Raw genomic sequence first — 23,880 nt, 5'->3', positions numbered from 1 at the left:
TAGTAGAGGTGGAAGGAGCAGCATTGGGTCTTGTAGTTGGAAATCTGGTCTTCAAATAAATCGCCACAGCTTCGTTTCTGGATCTTGTCCCTATAAGTTGAGTGAAGGAGTGTTAGCTGATTGACCTCTGTTGTCTGCAGGAGGGTAAGTAGATTTTTGATGTGGTCACCCATGAGGCAGTTAATTCTTACAAATTTTGGTTTTCTGTTACCCAAGTCTAGTATTTTGTTGCTAACTCTTGGCCACTTAACACATGCTCTGCAGAAGCGTGTGAGAGGCGAGGCAGGCAGTCCATGAGACACTGGATGAGAACATCAGTCCTCGTTACTTGCCCACTCAGCCCAAGTTGATGGTGGCTCCTGTGAGTGGTCTTAGAAGCCTGTCTGGTGTTGGCCTGAGGCTGTTACTACTGAACTTCAGGGATTGACCTAAGTGTACTTTGTCTCCTGAGGTGACTTCATTTTCCATCTTTGAATCTCAGGTGGCTGTGGGTGGGCAGGATGCCATTCGAGGTGTCATATTTAGAACTGTAGGATAGTATTTTACACTATCAGATAGTAGCTGTAAAATACTATCCTAAGCCTGTGTGACTGAGAAGGGAGCGGAACTCCTCGGGTTTAGTTTTGTTAGAGTCCTGTTTTGAATCGGCAAGTTTTCCTGCCAGCCTAATGAATGATTGATTTACTTTCCATTATTGGGTCTTTTCCAGCCCATTAAAGCGAGTCTGTCTTTTGAGGACTCAGATGTGTTTAGAGACTTTATGGATGTAATTCATTTGAATCCCAGGATCCACAGACCTGGGACATTGTACCAGAGAGACCCATGAATAAAAGGGTGCTAGAGATAAATAGGGCTGACATCCCTGTGTGCTTCCTCTGTGCTCTGAATGCCATGGTTACATGAATTATCTTCTAAGCTATGAGACTGGTTGTCTTTGCTTCAACGCTTTCAGTCTGAAGCAGGTGTCACTCAGAAGCCTCTCCTGTGGTTGGATATGTGATGATTGAGGGGCTCTGGCATGGTTGGAGGAAAGGATGCTGGACTTCTGATGTCAGGCTCAGCAACTTAGTGTGGCTCTTCAGATATTCAGCTTTGAGTCTGCTTGCTCTATGGGCACAGAAAGCAGCCACCTAGCCGATATCCAGGTGTAGAACAATGGCCCTCAGAGAAGCGCCTACTTTCAGGTGAGTCTTTGGGGTAGATGTCCTAAAATGGCCTTGGAATTAGGCCTGGGTTGTTAGACAAGATTTGTATGTGAAATGGGTATAGGAGATGAAGATTTCTAACAGAAGTATGTAGAAGAATTAAGACTATCTTTTTTACCCTGCACAAGAGTCGATTGAAAATGAATCAAATACCTAGGAATTACACCAGAAACTATGTAACTCTTAGAAGAAAATGTAGGGTCAATATTCCAACATACAGGTACAGGCAATGGCTTTCTCAATAAGACTTATAAAGTTCAGGAAATAATCCCAAGAGTTAAGCGGGACAGTATCAAATTTAAAATCTTTACAGCAAAGGAAATGAACATAAAGAGAACTTACAGAATTGGAGAGAACACTTGCTAGCTACTTTTCTGACAGTTTAATATTCAGAATATATAAAGAACTTGAAAAACTTAACACTAAAACCAATTGACCGAATTAATACATGGGCAAGTGAACTAAACTGATAATTTTCATAAGAAATACAAATGACCAACAAGTGTTTTAAAAAAAAAAAAAAAGTTGAACATTTTAGGAATTAAGGAAATGTAAAACTAAAACAAGATTCATCACCAGCTAGAATGATAGCTTTCCAGAATTCAAACATTAAATGCTGGAGAGGATGTGGAGAAAAAGGAACACTTTTACGCTTGGTAGGACTATAAATTGGTACAACTGGAAATTAGTATGGTTTTTCCTCAAGACTGGGCATGCAGCCACCCTGTGAGCCAGCAATGCCACTCCTTGATAAATATCCTAAAGAATTGGTCATCAGATGGATGCAGTGACGCATGCCTGTAATCCCAGTGGCTCAGGAGGATTGTATGTTGAAAGCAAGCCTCAGCAACTTAGGCCCTAAGCAACTTAATAAGATCCTATCCAAAATAAAAAGGGCTGGGGATGTGGCCCAGTGGTTAAGCACCCCTGGGTTCAATCCTAATATACAAAAATAAAAAAAAATTAATCGTCATCTTACTACAACACATATTCCTGGTTATCACAGCCTAATTCACAGTAGCCAAACTATGGAACCAGCTTAGGTGTCCTTCAGTGAATGAATGGATGAAGAAAATGTGGCATATATACACACAATGGAGTTTTATTCTGTCAAGAATGAAATTGTCATTTGAAGTAAAATGGATGGAACTTGAGAGCATTGTGTTAGGTGGAACAAGCCAAACTCAGTCAAGGGTTGTATGTTTTCTCTCAGTTGGAAAGATGAAACAAAAAGTGTGGGACATGGGGATCCCCCTGAAGGAGATCAGTAGAGTGGAGGAGAGGAAGGGAGAAAAAAGGAAATAATGGGGGAAATGATTGACCAAATTATGTTGCATGCCTGTACAAATATGGACAAATGTGCAACGATGAATCCCACTTCCATGTGGAATTATAATGCACCATAAAAAAAAGGAAACTCAAAATTTTCACATGAAGAAACATGTAAGGGGAAAACATGACTATGGGAGTAGTCTAGAGCCAGTAGACTTGGGTGTTACTTGTACTTACAGCAGATCTTTTTGACTTGCCATTAGCATGACTTCTGCTTGGGTGGGGGTGAAGCTTGCTGGGTCAGGCAGGTCTCTCACGTGTCTTCATGTTCTCCCACACCCTGCCCTAAGGTTGCCTTTCATGGCCTCATGTTGCATTCTATGGTTTGTCCTTGTCCTCTTCATCTTGAAGTGGACAGCCCTGTGAGGGTCTGTGCTAGGGGGACCCACTAGGCCTGGGATCCCTGGTGAGGCACAGTAGTGCAGGTTGCAGTGGAATTCTAATCCAGACCCATCTTAGTGGTAGCTCCTGGGGCATCAGAATGGAACGGAAACAAATTCCTTTTTGGACAAACGAGATCCTTTCCTGTGACAGTCTCTCATTTTCTGTGTCTGTGCTCTGTCTTTGGGGCATGCTAGTAAAATGACCAAAATCTGGAATGGGGAAAGGCGGGGTTGTGTGGAAGATAAGGATGAGCATGTTAAAGAGAAATTGATGAAAAACTCGGTGAAGAGCCAGTTCTTGTGGAATCCAGATTTCATCATGGGCATGGGAACTGAAGTGTTCCTCTGAGTCTTGAAGAAAGTAAAGTAGGAAAGTAAACACTGTCTTTATTCCTCAATTCTGTGTTCTCAGTCCTGGGGACGCCCATGGTCTCTTTAGAGTCCTCACTGAAGGGAGAAAAAAATGCTCTGACACCCAGGGTCTGTCACCAGAACATGGACATGTGGCCCGAGACCTCTTCCTGCTGGCCTTGCAGTTGTGCTGCTGGCCCCCTAGCTGACGTTGCCCCCAAGAGATGTGTGAATCCTTGATCTTATGTCACGTCCATACCTGTGTCTCTTGGAGCATTTGTTCCTGTTCCCTCCTCCTGGGAAAGCCTCTGATGCAGGAGTCTTTGCTCGTTTGGAAGCGGTGAGAAGGGAAGTTGCTGATGTTACTGTGGCCTGAGACTTGATTCCCATCTTGGGGTTCCCTAGAAGCTTTACAACTGTTTAATTGAAGCTCTTCTTTTATCTACCTATAGAAGACTTGGGTTTTCTGGCTGGAATATGGGGTTGGAAGTGAGATTCCTGGGGCACTCAGATTCCCATATTGCAGATGTGTGGCTCTGTGCCTGGAGAGAATAATCTAATTTTCAAAGCTATATAGGCAAAACACTATGAAAATTGAGTGTTTACTTTTGCAATTGAAGAATGCCTACAGCAGAGTTACTGTAACATGCTTAATGATACTCATAATTGTTATGCTGTCTGGTAATTTAAGCATAAATATTAAATAGTTGATGTTGAATGGCTGTAATTAACAATTCGTTTCTATAGCCAAACTATATTTCAAGTTTCTTTCCCAATCACATTATGTATTTACTGATCAAATATTTACGTACCTAAAGTATACCATGCTCTGGTAGTTCTTGCTATTCCTTGGGCCTTATACCATCTAGTCATGACTCCTAAAGTGGGTGTTTTAGTCAGCATTTTTGTTGCTGTGACCAAAAGACCTGACAAGAACAACAAGAGGAAAAGTTTACTTGGCTTGTAGTTTCAGAGGTCTCCATCCAAAAATGGCTAACTCCACTGCTCTTGGCCCAAGGTGAGGCAGAACATCATGGTAGAAGGGCGTAGAGGAGGAAAGCGGCTCAGGGCATAGCAACCAGGAAGTCTACTCATCAGGGTACACACCCCAAAGGCACACCCTCAGAGACTGGCCTCCTCCAGCCACACCCTACCTGTCTACAGTTACCACCCAGTTAATCCCTACCAGGATTATTCACTGATTGGGTTATGAGAGCCTTAATCCAATCATTTCACCTGTAAAAATTCTTGCATTGTCTAACACATCAGCTTTTGGATGACTCCTCATATCCAAACTGTAACAGTGGCTTTCTAGTTCTTATCAACTTGGTGCTAAGCCCTGCCCCCAGATTCCCAATGTCTCAAATATTTCAGTCATTCAAAGAGCAGTGTTTGGGTCTTGAGGGCAGAGGCTGTGTGGTCTTAGGGGAGGAGGAATAGGAGAGCTTAACTTAGTATCTTGGAGACATGTGGGAGCCTTGTAGCAGTGGAGGAGGGGTACAGATGAACACTGTTCTTCCAGCTAGCCCCTTACCCTCTAGACACTCCAGAAAAATAGAAGCAGATTCCATTTCAGGCCCAAGGAAGAAAAGTCTGAACTTAGAGGGCTGGGGGCATCATCTAGTACAGTGGTTCTCAGGTGCCCACCAGCAGAAGGAGCATCACTGAGAACCTAGTCAGAAATGCAGATTCATGGGCTCTATTCCTACCCTGCTGAACTAGAACCTGGGCCTGGGCTCCAGCAGTCTGTGATTGAACAAGGCCACTAGGAAAAATTGATGAAGCAATGGTTTAGTCTGGCCCCTTCACTACAAGTTTGAGGCCCGGATGGGTGAAGTGACCCAACCTCAGGCACCATATCCATGGTAAACACTTCCAGCAGAATGTTTCCCAGGATACTTCTACTGCCTGAAATGCACTAAGAGGGAGTCTTTTATTTTTTAATCAAGAAAGAGACTTTTTAAAAGTTATTGTCTGGGATATTTTAATTACACCATTACTGTGGTCTGTGCTAGGCTGTGTTATGGTATCATGCTCTATTAATGAACAGGTCCCACATGTGGCAGCATGTTTTCTCCTGCCTTGAAAAGGTTAGCAGAAAGTCCTGGCAGAGTTGAGATACCCTTGGTATAAAGGGCTAGATTATAACTATTTTAGGCTTTGTGAGTCAAGAAGCAAAAATCAAGGATTTCTGTAGTTTTTTAAAGGAAACTGCACTGAAAGTTGCCAAATGTTTTAAGAATTTGAAATAAGGGGCAGATCTAATACCATCATTTTGAAATAATGATGAGTATAAATATTTAATGATCCTACAGCAGCTGTAATATGAAAGTTAAAACCCTTATATTTTGCTAACACTGCTGTGATTTCTTGGTATATTTTTAAAGGAAGGAGATGTTAAAGTTATCTTCAGTACAACTGAAGATGTTTTTTATTCTATCAGCTTACTCTGGGTTCTATTCTAGGACCTGCTGGGAATCTGCATCTCAGGTTAAGAACCCCTGAAGGACATAATGTGACACTGCTTATTTCTCCCAACTGTGGGCAGTAGCCAGCATCAGGATGCTTTTCTTAATGCATGGGCACCTCTGCCTCTAACATCCAAAGCTGACCACTGCTATTCCAACTGTGTGGAATTTGACAGTATAAATCCAATTAACGAGGAAACTGATTTCTAGGTGATTTATCATAAGCGATTAACTGGAATTTGGAAGTAATGTAAAGGCTTGTATTGCCTGCAGGTGGAAAGAGGAGTTAACACATTCCCAAATATAAAAGACTTTAGTTTTTTAAGCTAATCTTTAAAAATGTTGCATTGATGTGGGTTATACTGATTACAAATAAGTTACAAGGTGTTTAAATTGCTGTGCCTTTGCGTATTTGTATAGTGGACCTTTTTAACAAAGCTGATGAATCTCTAGCAGTGGTTCTTAACCTCAGCAGAACTAATTAGAATTAATTGTGGAATTTTAAAAATCAATATCCAGGTTTCCGCTTTCCCCAGTTACTAGAGATTATGGTCTTGTAAGCAGGGAAGGCTTCATAAGCTCCACTGGTGTCCCTGATGTACAGAGTAGGGAAATCTACAGTGAGGAAATGATGCTTTGTGGTTAGGTTGTGACCAGAGACCATGACATACCTATTGGGATCTGAGCACCTCTTCCCTGACCACTGCCTGTGTTTTCCCTCCCTGTGCACAGCCTGACACCTCTGCCTACACTTAGCCCTGGGGATGGTCCTGGAGGGCTGAAAACATCCTGGACCCTGAAGCCCACAAGGCCTTGTCCTAAGGGTGTCGAGCAGGGTCTAGGATGTTCAGATGAGTATTCAGTAATATTTTTCCAGACACAGTGAGAAGGAATGGATAGAGGAGGGGATGACATCACAGGGAGAACACCTGTATTGTTCTGGGATCCAGGAGAGAGGGGATAAGGAACAGGGTTTGGGGGATGGATAAAATAAAGGTTTTTTATAAGTGTTTGTGTATCTATTTGTATATATTTTTATGCATTTTTAAAAATACATTGAACCAGTCTGCCTGACCTAGTACAGGAAGGGAGAGAAGGGAGTCCAGGGTAGTTAACAATAAGGTCCTCTTTTTCAAAAATTTTCTAAGTTGTGACAGCAGAATGTATTTCAATTCAAAGTACAAGTATAGTGCACAGTTTTTTATGTCTCTGGTTGTACACAAAGTAGGATCACATCATTTATCTTCATACATGTACTTAAAGTAATGATATCCATCTCATTCTCCTCCCTTCTCCCTCCCCTTTGCCCTATCTAAATTTCCTCTATTCTCCCCCCCCACCCAACCCCCATTAAGGTTCAGCATCCTCATGTCAGAAAACCTTCTGCTTTTGGATTTGGGGGATTGGGTTACTTCACCTAACATTATATTCTCCAACTCCATCTGTTTACCCACAAATGCCATGATTTTATTCTCTTAATGCTGAGTAATACTCCTTTGTGTATATATACACATATATACATGGATATCCTTATCCACGCATCTACTAAAGGGCATCTAGGTTGGTTCCACAATTTAGCTATTGTGAATTGTGCTGCTATAAACGTTGATGTGGCCGTGTCCCTGTAGTATGCTGTTTTTTAAGTCCTTTGGGTATAAACCAAGGAGTGGGATAGCTGGGCCAAATAGTAGTTCCATTCCAAGTTTCCAAGAAATCTCCATACTGATTCCCATATTGGCTGCACCAATTTGCAGTCCCACCAGCAATGTATGAGTGTGCCTTTTCCCCCACATTCTCGCCAACACTTATTGTTTGTATTCTTAATAGCTGCCATTCTGATTGGAATGAGATGAAATCTTGAAGTTGTTTTGATTTACATTTCTCTAATCACTAGAGATGTTGAACATTTTCTCATAGATTTGTTGATCGTATATCCTCTTAGAAGTGTCTGTTCAGTTCCTTGGCCCATTTATTGATTGGGTTACTTGGTTTGTATGTGTGATTTTTGAGTTCTTTATATACACTAGAGATTAGTGCTGACATGTGAGTGGCAAAAATTTGCTGCCATTCTGTAACTCTCTTCACCTCACTGATTTTCTTTTGCTGAGAAGCTTTTTAGTTTGAATCCACCCCATTTATTGATTCTTGATTTTATTTCTTATGCTCTAGGAGTCTTATTAAGGAAACTGGGGCCTAATCCAACATGATGAAGATTTGAAGGTCCCCTCTTTAAACAGAATGAAATTAAAGGCCCCTGGGAAATTGAACAGTTAGCTTATGCTGAGGGTAAAGACTGAAAGGCTGTCTCCTGGCCTGGGGTGCCAAGCCGGCTGAGAGTAGAGGTAGCCCCTGCCTGGCCCGTCTCATCCAGCCTGGCTAAATTTGCAAATGTATATTTCCTGCCTTTTGTGTCTCACTTAGCATGCTGCCTTTCAGAAAAGCTTTGCTCTAAACTTCAGAAGATGGAATTTTTGAAACGATAAGTTTATTCTGTCTACTCTGAAAACAAGCTTTTAATAAAGCCAATTTGACTCTCAGTATTTGTGGAGCAGCAAGTGGTGTGACTTGGCCTCCTCCCCTTCTCCTGTAGGTGTTACCTGGTAATCAGCCATGTGGTCCTTGTGCCGTTGAGGAAGCAGGGCGAAGAGCAGGACGTGGGGAGCTGAAGAGCTCTGTTTGGACACGTGGGCTCCATGTGCAGTGGTGCAGGGGTTTGACTTGGGAAGGCGGGGGACATTTCTGGGTGTGGACAATGTGGGGTGGGGGACAGGGATGGCAGTTGGATTCATGGAGGGAAATGAGATTTCCTAATGGGCCACCTGGAGAGGTGAGGGTGATGCTGAAATTGGTCTTTAAGGAGGCCCTAAATTTAATAAGACTAGTGGCTGAAGCAGCATCTGTGAAGGGAGAATAAAAGATGCTGTCTTCCTGGCAGCTGGTCAAACCGCAGGGCATAAAGAGGTCGCATTTAGCTGAGTTCTTTAGGTACACTCCACTCTAGGTTCTGGCTGCACTACCCGCCATGGAAAAGTCCTCTTAATGAAGTCTCTTTCACTGCAAAGTAGATCCAAGACCAAATGAAATAGATAGAAAATGTTTACTTGGCTGCAGATATTACATATATATACACATGTGTATCATAGTTCACCCCTAGCTAGTGACATTGACCAACATAAGTCTATAAAGTTGTCAAGATTCTAGAAAAATTTGCCTGTGTTGCTCACACTTGCCCAAACCCGCAGGTTTGAGTTCCAAAGTGTTATGAGATGGGCAGAGAACTGCACTTCATGTGGAATATATCATAGCTCAGCTGTAGCCTGTGTCTGGAACCACAATGTAAGCAGCAGCATATCTTGGATCAACTCCCAACCCCTTTAAGATCAAGGAACTAATGCATTCCCATTCCCACTCCCACTAAGGAACTTCCTATCCAGAACTGGGTCTCACTGTACTCCTGCTTATCTGCCTGGAAGGGGTGGGCTAGTGCAGCCCCCTGGGGCTCTTTCCACGATGCCATCACATCTGAGATGGAGACGGCCCTTTCAGGGAATAACAAGTAAATGGAAGAGGCAGATTGATTTTTTTTTTTTTTTTTTCTGTTGCCTGTATCATGCTACACCTAGGAGGTTTATAAATAGAGCTTAGTACTCCAAGGGTCACTGTGAAACTCAAGTGGGAAAATGATATTTGGTTATTAAATGTGTTAAGTACTTATCTCTCTCACTGTCAAAGGTTCATTTTCATCTTTCCAAGTAGACACAGAGCTCTGCTGAACATCAATGAAGTGGTTTTCACTTAACGTTTATGGAAGCCTTCCTGATGGCTTGTGTTGAGTTCTGGGCTGTGCCTGAGTGCAGTCCTGCTCTGGGAACGGAGAGAGTGGCAGTGAAGGATATCGGTGTCTGAGGGCCAAGGGACTCTGGCATGCCCATCTGCTGCCCTCATACCTGGAACCTAAGCCCTGCGGGAGCCTTTCATTGTGGTGCCCAGAACGTAGCCCCTTCCCACATCCAGGCCTGGCTGCCTTGTTGGAAGGCTTCTTGGAATCTCCCCGGGAGCCTTCAGACCCAGCCCCTTCTCACAGCACGAGTGTCTTCATGGTGCCTCTGACCTTGGGAGGAAGCCCTTGAGTGTTAGTCACATACTTCCAATTCTGTTTCAAGCCCCAAATCTGCCTCACTTTAACTTTTTATCTCCTCAACTTAGATAACTTTATCTGTAACCTTAGCTATTTCTGTCCCCCAACTTTACTGTGTACCCTCCCCAAATAATCTGATTTCTCTTTAATTCAAGTCTTCCTATCTCATACTTTCCCAAATCTGGCTTCTCACTATCAGGTTTTTGATCGTGTTTTGTATTGATATAATTTTGTATCTTAATGTTTAGTTTTTGCTTAACTTATAAAAACAGTATCAAACTGTACATAGAGTGGTCATCTGGAAGTTAGCATTGCTCCCAAGTTTCATTGTAGCTATGTTTTCCTACTTTATTTCCTACTTACTAACGCTGTCCATGGTGCTGACATAGATGACGTTGTTGAACAGAAAAGCTTAATTAAAATTTCTACTTATTCTCTAGCATAGTCTTTGTTTTTACTTTTTACTGTAGTAGATGATGTTTTTCAGTGATGGTGTAGCCAACAAGGGAGTAGACAGACATGGGGGGGGGGGACAGTGGGTTGATTATCCCTTAGCGAACAGAGTGTATATTCTATTGACACCCAAAATTCAGGCCATCTGTCACTACAGGAGGAAGCAATAGAAGGGCTAAGTGATGTGTTCAGAGATGGGGTGTCCTTGCTGCACCTTGGCAGACCCGGCTTCCCTCCTTCCTGTTTGTAATTGTGTTGTCAGGGTCCTAAACAGGTAGTGCTTTTGCTCTTCATCCCTCCTTGGAGTTTCCAATTCAGGGAAAGAGTTGTGCCTTTCTGAGCCTCGGGGGGCTCCTCCTCTCCCTGTGGGTGAATCATGAAAAGACTAAACATAGGGCAGGAACCACCAAGTTTGGTTTTCTTATGCAGATACTTGTATAATGCTCAAGGGGGCTGCAGACACTGTGCCGCTGCATGTGACAGTTCTTGCTAAGGGCTCTTCTTTGAACACAGCCCAGGAGCTGGCCTGCTGATCCAAGTCCTTACATCTGAGATTGGCCATCAGGAGATTTATGTTCATTGTTGGATACCAGGGTATTGGGGGTGGGCAGGAGGTAGATGAGTAAAACAATAAGCTGTGGAGGTGGGGTGTGCATGGAAGGGCTTCTGCAGAGTGATGCTTGAGTGTGATGTTGTCCCTGCTTCATTTTTAATGCTGCATCAGAGCTAAATTTGTTATGGGGCATTTGAGACTTCTCTATTATACAAAACAAAGGATGTAATGGTAACACAGCAGTTGTGGGGAGTCGTACAAAGAACTGAAAACCTGTGTCCAAGTTTGCGCTCAAGGTCTCACCAGCTGGGGAGTTCTGGGTACATAACTGGCCTTGCCAAACTTGTTTAAAGCAAGAAGGCTAACACCCAGGGATTTTGTGAACCATAAGCAAGAGTACATGGCTAAGACTTTTGTAAACCATTTAAGCATGATGTAAATAGGTGGTTAATTAATTATATTAAAAAGGAGTTATCCTTGAGCTGCCATAAAGCAGAATGATCAAATACCAAGCATTAAGAGCCATGAGATCAAAGAAGGGAAAAATTAGTTTGAGCTGGAAGAGCTTTAGGCTGCCACAAAGTGGGAGAGACTAAAGAAGCCCAGGTGGCTCGGATATAATCAATCAAGAGTGGCAGGTGGTGCAGCTGGCAGGAGGTGCTGGGCCTCAAACACAGTAGAGCGTGGCTCTTATTCACAGGGATCCCATTGAAAGGCTTAAAGCAAGGGGAGATAGAGCCAGTATTCATGTTCAGAAAGTCATATGAGATATTGGGGGAGGCTGGAAAGCTTTAGTGTAATGTGTGTCAGAGATGATGATGGCTTGGACTGAAAGTGCAGAGAATAGAGCAGATTGTATCCTGGAGATGAATTCAAGGCAGAGGAAGGAATTTCCACTGACCCCAGGGTTCTGGCTGGAGCAGATGAGTAGAGACTGGGGGTGATTACTTGGAGAGGGCCCTGGGCCAGGAGGGGCTAGATAGGTTTTGGTGTCAGGAGCCCTGCCCTCATGGAGCCTTGGCTTTAATGAGTAGCTTGTGAACTGACTGCAGCTGTCAGAACATGGGTGGGAGGATGGGGGGTGCATAAGTCTTCAGAAGGGATTACCTGACCTTGCCGGTCACTGCCCAGATAGTGCTGGGAACTCAGATCTTTGGGACAAAACCAGGGCTGCTTCCCCAGTTCGGAGGTAACTTGAGCCAGATTTCCCTTTGGTGTCTGTACATATTGCTGGTTGGAGACTGCAGGTGACAAATGAATCTGCAGAGCGCCCAAGCAAGGTGACACTTCAGCAGTGGCTCTTGAAACACTGCTCCAGAGTGGCTCCCTGGTGATCAGAACACACTCCATTGGGTAGGGAGAACTCGATTGCCTTTACAGCCACCTGCACCACTCTCGTTGCCTGGGGGTCCCAATAGAAGTGATGAGGGGAGGTTCGTCCTGCTCAAGAACTTGAAATGCTATAGTGGGTTGATGGGAAACTTTTGTAGGAAAGTGGCTTAGAAGCCATTAAATCTCAACTCTCAGATACTGAGGGGTTATGATGTGAGCTGGGGGAGAGTGGTGTGTATATGTGCATGCATGCATGTGCACGCTCGCCGTTTTACCTGGAACCTGAGGAATGGCTGAGCCCCTTTGGAGTCCTGTGCTCTTGTCTCAAGTACAGGCTTTCAAGGGTGTATTTATGTTGGGGTGTTTCCTGAAGATGGCCAGAATGTGAGCAATAACAGGGCACTAAATTCCTTGACTGTGATTTGCTTTATTACAGAAAGGGAATATCCCTGGGCTCAAGAAAGGAGGATTTACTGAAAAGCATATTGGCCCAGGTTGCCAACTGTCATCTCTGTAATTGGACTCAATGGAGGGAGCCACACTTTGGAAGGACATGGGGTAGGAGTCCATACTTTTACCAACGTTCCCTACTACCAGTCCTGGATACTTGAAATTTGGGACAAGGAGATTTTCACTACCTTTGTTTTCTGTTGGTCTCCAAGAGACGTTTGACTGAAATTCGAAGCCATGACCCCGTGCTTTAGAAATGAAAAGACAAAGGACCAGAAAAAGGAAGTGACTGACAGTCATATCACGGGTAAAGCCACCATGGAGACCAACAGTGTGGGATGAAATGTCAGTGTCTTAAAAGTGGCACAGAACAAGTGACGTGAGACTCTAGGAGATGGAGAAATAATTGCCTTCTGGGATGCCAAGGCAGGGAGTTAAGACTGACTTCCTGACATTGGACGTAGGTAGAACATCAGTGGAAGGGGTGTGTTGAAGGTGGCCTCGGGACACCATAAACAGCAGTGCGGGGAATGTGTGCCATCTTCAGGGACTTGTGTAGCCCTATGTGGCTGAACCATAAACCATCTTAGAGGAGGTGTGGAGATCTTCCTATACAGTCTTGTGCAGATGTATGAGACGTGAAGTTTGCTTTAAAATGCAGTTAAGTGGCTTACAGAGTCTGTCGATGGCAGAATGAGGACTTGGGGCATATCCAGTATTCTCTCACTTTGCCCCATATCTGTTAAGGGCTTCAGTGTTGTGCATTGTAGAAGGATTCAAATGCTCAGCTAAGGAGTTTGGACTTGATTTGATAAGCAATGAATTGCTGTTTAGCTTTCTTGAAAGGAGAAAACTTAATTAGAGCTGTGCTTTAGAAATCTAATCTGGCAGAAGTATTAGGATGAATTGGAGATCCCTGTACCAAATCAAGAGCTTGGGCTTTGGGGATTCAAATCCCAAGAGATTGCACTGAGATTATCTGGAGGTCAAATAAATTACTACTTTTTCCAAAGTCAGATGGCTAATCACAGTGCAACTGAAATTGAAATTCAAGTCTGTTATTAATGCCTGTATTGTGGATTCTAGTTGTCTAATAATGAGTTGGAAGGAAAGATAATGTGTTGAATGAGGTTGAGAGTGCTGTTCAGTGTTGTCCCTTAGGCACTGCGATGCAATAGTGTACGCGTACCAAATGTGCACCTGGCCCTGCAATAAGCTAGGGATGTGGGTACTATGTGCACAGGTGCATAGAGTTAAATAAGACATCAATTTCCCCAGACATTTTACATCAGTCTCAATTAGGGAAATTTTGAAAGGCACTCACTGGTGTAAGAGGTGAATTTATCTGACTCTAGCCTTCATGTTAGTATCCACTCTAATATCCATCCAATTAGGAGCTAGCACTCATGGTCATTTCCTATACTTGTTCCTCCAAAGAGCCTCAAATGTAGTATACCACATTGGGGGCATTTATAATTCCTGATACTGTCTCTACCATGAACCTGCTCATCCTGCTATTCTTGTCAGATTGCTGCTTTTGATTCTTTCTTCTAACCTCTCCACACTTGTCTCATAAACTGGCTACTTAGCCTTAAATGGTGTGCCTGTTCCTAAAACTTTCCTACCTCTTGTCTGAGTCATTCTGTTTCCTGAGCAGTGCAGGGCTGTAAGTGAAGTAGACAAGGGTCACTGGTTCTTACCTTCTCTATCAAGTGCATTAGTTTTCTGGGTCCCCTTGCAGTCCAGTTTGCCATGGACTTCCCATCTCCCTGCCTGCTGATGGGCTTCCTCCCCTGTCATCCACATGTTGGTTCTTGTTGAGGACTCTGGATAGTATGTCCCTCTCCATTCTGTGTGGTTCTTTGCTGAGGACTAAGACCAAGTCGAATCCTACACTCATCCACTTACTTTAAGTCACACACACACAGAGGCTGGCTGCTACAGTCCAGTTCTCCTTGATGCCAACATACAGGGAGATTTTGCAATGATATTACACCTTTCAGTGTAAAGATACCACAGGACACAGAGACAGATGCTCTGAGGACAACAATAGTGTACTAGAACTACGAGGGGATCTCCAAAAGCCACCGTAATTCCATCTCCCATGACTTGATAGGAGTCTGTATAAGTTGCCAAATCATTGTTTGGATAGTCAGTTTGAAAGATGCATTTTTTCAGCTTCATCTTGAGTGTCTGTTGGCCACTGAGAGCACTCAGGTCCCTCCCCATTGCTCACAACTTGGGTGAGCTGAGACTGTATAGCACCTTGATGTCCTTGAAGAGTGGCTCACAGATGAGGTCTCTTCAGCCTGGCCCTCACAATTACCCCCCTGGTGTTCCCACATTTCTTTTTAAGTTTAAGTTGTACATTCCATGTGGGTTCTCTTCTGTCCATCTAGTCTATATCAAATTAGATTCCTTTCTGTCATGACATCACTTTTCTGATTTCTTGGCTGTTGGCCTAGTTCAGGAGAGATGCCAGTGTTCATTCACACGTGTTGGTAAGCTACAGCCTCCCTGTGTTGATAGCAAGAAGGTGCTAGGCCACCTGTGGTGACTACTGGGTTCTTCCTTGGCCCACTCTGCCTAGGAAGCCACAGGAGCTGGCACCAGGAATCCTGAGTTCTAAGCCCATTTTCATTTAGAAAAGAGGTTTACAATCAGCGAAGCCCTAAGTGGCTTGCAGCCCAGCGGTTCACATTGAGGATGAGCCTTGTGCTGGGCACTGTTGCTAGTGCTGGGCGTTGGAGTGCTTGCCCTTGTGGTGGGTTTGGGAACTGGAGGAGTGGTTGAGTCCAGCCCTTATAGCAACTCATTTTCCCAAATCTGTGGCACCAGTGTTCTTGCTGTCTGCTTCTAAAATCATGTTCCTTAGAGACCCGATAGACTAATGTCCATTACTTGTCTGTCTTCCTACTGTTTTAAGGAGATAAAGGTAGATGCATTTTTTTTTTTATCCTACATAGGATATCTTCTTTCTGCGTTCCATTTAGTCTGCCCTAAATTCCCTCATACTGCAATTGATAGCTCTTCTATCTAATTTCTGGGAAACGTGAGGCAAGATGAGGCTGGTGGCTACTAGCATGTACTTTGTGATACAGCTGTAGGAGCTGAAATGTTCAAATCCATGCCTGTCAGCATGCTAGGCTCAATGCAAGAGAAGAAACATCCTTATTCTCAGACACTAGAACTTGCACAGTGGCACAGGGTGGGCATGTTGGAGAAATAAAGATGAAAGTGTATCTGTAAATCCTTGGGATGTATGTAAGAGGGAGGGAGGGGTGCTGTGCCCAGGATCCTGGAGAGTGACTGGCTGGCCGCCTCTGCCTTCTTGTGGGTGGTAAAGGCAGTCATGTGCACTTGTAAACCCTGTTCAGAATGGCTGGCTTCTTCCCGCTTTCAGATCCTGCACAGGCCTGTTGATGGAGGGCAGGTTATTTTTACACTGTCATTTCACATTCATCCTGAAAGTGGGAGAGATGCCGCAGGTTCAGCCCTTTGTCAGACAGAGTCCCTGAAAGGCAGCAGAGCCTTTCCTTGGCCAATGACTGACCAGAGCTGCTTCCCTTCCAGAGATGAGAAGAACCAATCCATCATAGTCAGTGGGGAGTCGGGAGCTGGGAAGACGGTGTCAGCCAAGTATGCCATGCGCTACTTTGCCACGGTCGGTGGCTCAGCCAGTGAAACCAACATCGAGGAGAAGGTCCTGGCGTCCAGTCCCATCATGGAGGTAAAGCCTTCCTGGCTGGAGTTACTATGCTGGTAGCAGGACTGCGGGGGCTTGAGTTGGGGGTGACAATCGTAAGAATCCTTGAAGGGGCTTATATAGGCAGCATCCTTGCCTCTTCCTGAGAGGTCCACTTTGGAGGCAGAAACCATGGAAGTGGCTGTGAAGCCACAGATGGGAGAATATTCTCGCTTGGTTGTGTCCCTCAGGTCCCTAGCATTGGGTGGCACATTCTCCGCATCCCTGGACTCTGCTGCGTATTTTAGCAATGGTCCTTTTGCCATCTATTGCCATCTCTGCTGCTGGCCCCTTCACTGGTGCCATCACATGTCAAAAAAAAAACTACTCCACTGAAACTACTAGATGATCTGAAAGGCCCACTGACTCGGGAGGGTGTTTTTTTTTGGGGGGGGAGGGGGGAATCTAGGGTAGAATATTCTTTCCCCAAAGTATTTGAGCATTTTATCATTGGGGGTGGGGGAGGGCATTTCTGCTGAAGATCCTCAGGAAACAGTTGCCTGCGATGGCAGGAACTGGCCAGAGCAGGTCCTGTCCGTCTTTACTCGCTGCCTAAGTCAGCCAGGACTTCATGAGAAGGGCCTGGGCTGGGAGGGCTCAGAGCAGATGATAAAAGTGCAGAGCCAGGAACATTTCCTAAAGGTTCACTCCTGCTGTAAATAATTGTGTTTTAGGGTCAGAAAACCATCTTTTTTCTTTCCCCCTTTATAAGGACTTAATTCTGACAGTAGAAGTAAAGGGTTTCATAGTCCCTGGGCCAGTTTTGAGGCCAAGACTCTGTTATCTGGGCCATGGTCTGGTTAGGAGTGGACCTTCTGCTGGTCCTGGGCAGCCCTTTCTGTTTTATTAGGAAGAAATTCACTTGAGAACTAGAAGTGCCCAAATAGCTTCAAGTTTGCCCGAGAAGCCCCAAGCCCTGTTGATGAAGATGAAGTCACTTTCAGATTATTCTGGAGCAAGATCTTGCCTGGACCTTTCCTGGTCCCCTCTCTCTCCTCCTCCCTTTACTAAGTGAATGAGAATATTCTGAACCTTAATCCATAGAAGTTTAGTGGTTACCCAGGCAAAATCTCCTGCCTTCAGAGTTGTATTGTCAAAGCACCTTCCTGCACCTTCCTTAATGATAGGATACTACTTGTTCTTTAAGAATTCAACAAAAGTAAGTTTCAGTACTATATAAACTGGAAATGGTCAATATAGTTGAAGATGCTTTTTTTTTTAATCAGACATGTGAAAATGGAAACTCCTATTTGTTACAATTCTTAAACTGGAGGATGCATAAGAATTGCTGTGAGGCTTATTAAAGCTCAGGTTGCTGAACCCAACACATCAAGTTTGATTCTGAAGGGCGGGGGAGGGGCTCGGCGATCATTTGCATTTCTTACAAGTTCATAGGTGATACTCACGCAGATGGTTTGGGTATCACATTGTAGAACCACTGACCTACTAAAACATTGTGAAGGGATCCCTGGAAAATGGAAATGAGTGAAAAATCCCCTGAAATACTCCAGCCTGCTAGGAATCATCTAGTGTTTGGGCATCTATCCTTCCAGCCTTCTTACTGAATGTTATAGTGTAAGGCTTGTCCACATATCATTAGACTGCATGAAGTCTTATTGGCTGTCAACATGGATTAACTAATAGCTTTTCCATAATTTAACTCCCTATTGTCTGACATTTAGTTGGTTGGTAGCCTGTTCACTCAGTGCTTATTCTAAGCTCCAAGGTCAGGGCCTGGCCACGGCCCCAATTCTGAAGGCATTTGTAAATCATGGAGTTGGCCTCCCTGAGATCAGATCTCTTTGTTAAGGCAACTAAGACAGCACTCTATAGTAATAATTGTGTATAAGCTCAAATAAGAGAAAGTTTTGTTGTTGTTGTTTTGTCCTGGAGTTTTAAAATTTACTTTGTTTTAGGCAGTAAGATGGCAGAGACAGACCACTTTTAAAGATAGAAGTAATAGTGATTCAGCCATAGAACAGGTAATTTCAGGCTGCCATTCGCCTGCAGCTTGCAGACAGATTGCTAGGGTTCAGTGCCTGGGGGCTTCTTAGAACCTGATCTTATCGGAGCGAACACCGAGCAAGGGCTGCCGAGTTCCGGCTCCCGGAACCGCCCTGGCCCAGGGCTGGGGAGCCTGCGGAGGCTGCTTCTTGGACCCTGCTCCTATCAGAGCATACACCAAGCACTAAGCGGCCGAATTCCGGCTCCCGGAACTGAGCCCGTGGGGACTGCTTCTTGGAGCCTACTCTTATCGGAGCTTACACCGAGCACGGAGCGGCCGAGTTCCGGCTCCCGGAACTGCCCTGGCCCAGGGCTAGGAGCCCACGGAAACTGCTTTTCGGTCCGAGTCCTGCTGAGGGCCGGTCAGGACTCACCCGTTGCTTTGGTTGCCCGGCAAGGGGAACGAAATGCTGCCATTCGCATAGGATACCAACATGGCAGAGATCTGATGTCATCAGAAAGCGGCAGAGGAGAGAACTTCATCAATACCAGCGGCGACAGAAACAGTTGGTCTCCTGGTAGGGGGGGTGAGGCACAGACACCCGAGTCTCCTCAATTTGTTGTCGAGCCAGAGGGGAGGAGCGGGGCCGCCGCCAGCGCCCGGAGCAGGCCCAGCGGCTCGCCAGCGTGGTGACCGCGTGACCCCAATTGGAGAGGGGGGCGGAGTGGAGCCGCCACCCGCACCCGCAAGGTGGGCAGACCCGCGACCCAGTGGTACATGGGCGTGGTAGGAGGGGCAGGACAGAGCCGCCGCCCGCGCTTGCAAGGTAAACAGACCTGTCACAGACTGGCGGGTCAGGCCCAGTGGCCTGCCAGTGTGGTACACACGTCACCCCAACTGGAGTAGGGGCAGAGCAGATCCTTCTCCCATGCCCGGATCAGGCCCTGCCGGTGTGGTGGCCACGTGACCCCAATTGGAGTGGGGGCGGAGCGGAACTGCCACCCGTGCCCGCAGGGTGAGCAGACCTGTGACCAACCTGCAGATCAGGCCCAGGGGTCCGCAGGCGTGGTAGGAGGGCCAGGGCAGATCCGCCGCCCGCGCCTCCAAGGTAGGCAGACCTGCAACAGACCGGCGGATCAGGCCCAGGAGCCTGCCGGCGTGGTACACACACCACCCTAATTGGAGTAGGGGCAGAGCAGAGTCGCCGCCCGTGCCAGGAACAGGCCCACCGACCTGCAGGCGGGGTAGTCACGACACCCCAATTGGAGTAGGGGCAGAGCAGAGCCGCCACCCGTGCCCGAAAGGTGGGCAGATCTGCGACCGACCAGCGGGACAGGCCCAGTGGCCTGCCGGTACGACAGACACGTCACCCCATTTGGAGTAGGGGCAGAGTAGAGCCGCCACCCGCGCCTGCAGGGTAGGCAAACCTGCAACCGACCGGCGGATCAGGCCCGGTGGCCTGCCGGCGTGGTACACTTGTCACCCCAATTGGAGTAGGGGCAGAACAGAGCCGCCGCCAGCGCCCAGAACAGGCCCAGTGACCTGCCGGCGTGGTAGCCACGACACCCCAATTGGAATAAGAGAGCAGAGCCGCCGCCCGCGCCTGCAGGAAAGATACGCAAGCAGTATGAAAAGACAAGGAAAGAAAGGACCACAAGCAATGCAGGTCAACGCAACTTTAGAAGAGGTAACAGCTGCAGCAGATGGAATGTCAGATAAAGAATTCAGGATATACATGCTTCAGATGATCTGGAGTATCAAGGAAGACATTAGACAGCAAAATCAGACAATGAAAGATCACTTCGACAATGAATTATGCAAACAAATCCAGGAAGCAAAGGATCAACTATACAGGGAGATAGAGGTTATAAAAAACAAACAGAAATCCTAGAAATGCAGGAAGCAATAAACCAACTTAAAAACTCAATGGAGAATACTACCAGCAGAGTAGAACACTTAGAAGATAGTTTGTTTTCATTGTCTGATGTTCTATTTCAACTTGAAAAGAACATAGACAGCTCAGCAAGACTGTTAAGAAACCATGAGCAGAACATCCCAAGAAATATGGGATAACATAAAGAGACCAAACTTAAGAGTCATTGGGATACAGGAAGGGATAGAGGTTCAAACCAAAGGAATGAGCAATCTATTCAATGAAATAATGTGAGAAAACTTCCCAGACTTGAAGAATGAGACAGAACCCCAAATCCTAGAAGCCTACAGGACGCCGAATGTGCAAAATCATAAGAGACCCACACCTAGACACATTATAATGAAGATGCCCAACATACAGAATAAGGAGAGAATTTTAAAAGCTACAAGAGAAAGGAAGCAGATCACATTTAGGGGTAAGCCAATCAGGATAACAGCTGATCTTTCAACACAGACTCTGAAAGCTAGAAGATCCTGGAATAACATATTTCAAACACTGAAAGAAAATGGGTTCCAACCAAGAATTGTGTATCCAGCGAAATTAAGCTTCAGGATGGAAGATGAAATTAAAACCTTCCACGATAAACAAAAGTTTAAAGAATTTGCAGCTAGAAAACCATCTCTTCAAAACATCCTCGCCAAAACATTACAGGAAGAGGAAATGGAAAATAACAATGAAAACCAACAGTGGGAGGTAGGACAGTAAAGGGGGGAAAATAATCAAAGAGGAAAACAAACCATGTTTAGTAACAGAAATAAACAAATATGGCTGGAAGAACAACCCATATCTCAATAATAACCCTAAATGTTAATGGCTTAAACTCACCAATTAAGAGACACAGGCTAGTAGAATGGATCACAAAACAAGACCCAACAATATGCTGCCTACAGGAGACGCATTTGATAGGAAAAGACATACATAGGCTGAAGGTGAAAGGTTGGGAAAAATCATATCACTCATATGGACTTCAGAAACAAGCAGGAGTGTCCATACTCATATCAAATAAAATAGATTTCAAGCCAAAGTTAATCAAAAGGGATAAAGAGGGACACTACATACTGCTTAAGGGAACCATACACCAACAAGACATAACAATCATAAATATTTATGCCCCAAACAATGGTGCAGCTATGTTCGTCAAACAAACTCTTCTCAAGTTCAAGAGTCTAATAGACCACCACACCATAATCATGGGAGACTTCAACACACCTCTCTCACCACTGGACAGATCTTCCAAACAAAAGTTGAATAAGGAAACTATAGAACTCAATAACACTATTAATAACCTAGACCTAATTGACATATATAGAGTATACCACCCAACATCAAGCAGTTACACTTTTTTCTCAGCAGCACATGGCTCCTTATCAAAAATAGATCATATATTATGTCACAGGACAACGCTTAGACAATATAAAGGAGTAGAGATAATACCATGCATCTTATCTGATCATAATGGAATGAAACTGAAAATCAACGATAAAAGAAGGAAGGAAAAAGCATACATCACTTGGAGAATGAACAATAGATTACTGAATGATCAATGGGTTATAGAAGACATCAAGGAGGAAATTAAAAAATTCTTAGAGATAAATGAAAACACAGACACAACATATCGGAATCTATGGGACACATTGAAAGCAGTTCTAAGAGGAAAATTCATTGCTTGGAGTTCATTCCTTAAAAAAAGAAAAAATAAATGATCTGATACTTCATCTCAAAATCCTAGAAAAAGAAGAGCAAAACAACAGCAAAAGAAGTAGAAGGCAAGAAATAATTAAAATCAGAGCTGAAATTAATGAAATCGAAACAAAAGAAACAATTGAAAAAATTGACAAAACTAAAAGTTGGTTCTTTGAAAAAATAAACAAAATCGACAGACCCTTAGCGATGCTAGCGAAGAGAAGAGAGAACTCAAATTACTAGCATACGGGATGAAAAAGGCAATATCACAACAGACACTTCAGAAATACAGAAGATAATCAAACTATTTTGAATCCTTATACTCCAATAAATTAAAAGATAGTGAAGGCATAGATAAATTTCTTAAGTCATATGATCTGCCCAGATTGAGTCAGGAGGATATAGAAAACCTAAACAGACCAATATCAATTGAGGAAATAGAAGAAACCATCAAAAGACTACCAACTAAGAAAAGCCCAGGACCGGATAGGTATTCAGCAGAATTTTACAAAACCTTTAAAGAAGAACTAATACCAATACTTTTCAAGCTACTTCAGGAAATAGAAAAAGAGGGAGAACTTCCAAATTCATTCTATGAGGCCAATATCACCCTGATACCTAAACCAGACAAAGACACTTCAAAGAAAGAAAACTAAAGACCAATATCTCTAATGAACCTAGATGCAAAAATCCTCAATAAAATTCTGGCGAATCGGATACAAAAACATATCAAAAAAATTGTGCACCATGATCAAGTAGGATTCATCCCTGGGATGCAAGGCTGGTTCAATATACGGAAATCAATAAATGTTATTCACCACATCAATAGACTTAAAAATAAGAACCATATGATCATCTCGATAGATGCGGAAAAAGCATTCGACAAAGTACAGCATCCCTTTATGTTCAAAACTCTAGAAAAACTAGGGATAACAGGAACATACCTCAATATTGTAAAAGCAATCTATGCTAAGCCTCAGGCTAGCATCATTCTGAATGGAGAAAAACTGAAGGCATTCCCTCTAAAATCTGGAACAAGACAGGGATGCCCTCTCTCTCCACTTCTGTTCAACATAGTTCTTGAAACACTGGCCAGAGCAATTAGACGAAAGAAATTAAAGGCATCAAAATAGGAAAAGAAGAACTTAAATTATCACTATTTGCAGATGATATGATTCTATACCTAGCAGACCCAAAAGGCTCTACAAAGAAACTATTAAAGCTAATAAATGAATTCAGCAAAGTGGCAGGATATAAAATCAACACACATAAATCAAAGGCATTCCTGTATATCAGCGACAAATCCTCTGAAATGGAAATGAGGACAACCACTCCATTCAAAATATCTTCAAAAAAAAATAAAATACTTGGGAATCAACCTAACAAAAGAGGTGAAAGACTTATACAATGAAAACTACAGAACCCTAAAGAGAGAAATAGAAGAAGATCTTAGAAGATGGAAAAATATACCCTGTTCATGGATAGGCAGAACTAACATCATCAAAATGGCGATATTACCAAAAGTTCTCTATAGGTTTAATGCAATGCCAATCAAAATCCCAACGGCATTTCTTGTAGAAATAGAGAAAGCAATCATGAAATTCATATGGAAAAATAAAAGACCCAGAATAGCAAAAACAATGCTAAGCAGGAAGTGTGAATCAGGCGGTATAGCGATACCAGACTTCAAACTATACTACAGAGCAATAGTAACAAAAACAGCATGGTACTGGTACCAAAACAGGTGGGTGGACCAATGGTACAGAATAGAGGACACAGAAACCAATCCACAAAACTACAACTATCTTATATTTGATAAAGGGGCTAAAAGCATGCAATGGAGGAAGGATAGCATCTTCAACAAATGGTGCTGGGAAAACTGGAAATCCATATGCAACAAAATGAAACT

The 23,880-nt window shown here is 44.0% G+C and overlaps 1 protein-coding gene across 3 annotated transcripts in view; it reads left to right on the top strand.

The window, feature by feature from the left end:
* The window catches only part of Myo5b (myosin VB), a 312,210-nt gene that overhangs the window by 144,856 nt on the left and 143,474 nt on the right, over window positions 1-23,880 (top strand). For all 3 annotated transcript variants that reach the window (XM_046428405.1, XM_046428404.1, XM_046428403.1), the window contains exon 5: window positions 16,239-16,395. In XM_046428405.1, coding sequence (XP_046284361.1) covers window positions 16,239-16,395 — 157 coding nt within the window. The remainder of the gene's footprint in view (window positions 1-16,238; window positions 16,396-23,880) is intronic.

This window comes from Marmota monax, unplaced genomic scaffold (assembly GCF_021218885.2).
Source record: "Marmota monax isolate L192 unplaced genomic scaffold, Marmota_monax_Labrador192_F-V1.1 WCK01_AAM20220418_F8-fsc00031, whole genome shotgun sequence".
Lineage (NCBI taxonomy): Eukaryota > Metazoa > Chordata > Mammalia > Rodentia > Sciuridae > Marmota > Marmota monax.
The sequence above is the reverse complement of the archived record's forward strand: the minus strand, read 5'-3'. Positions and strand labels throughout refer to the sequence as shown.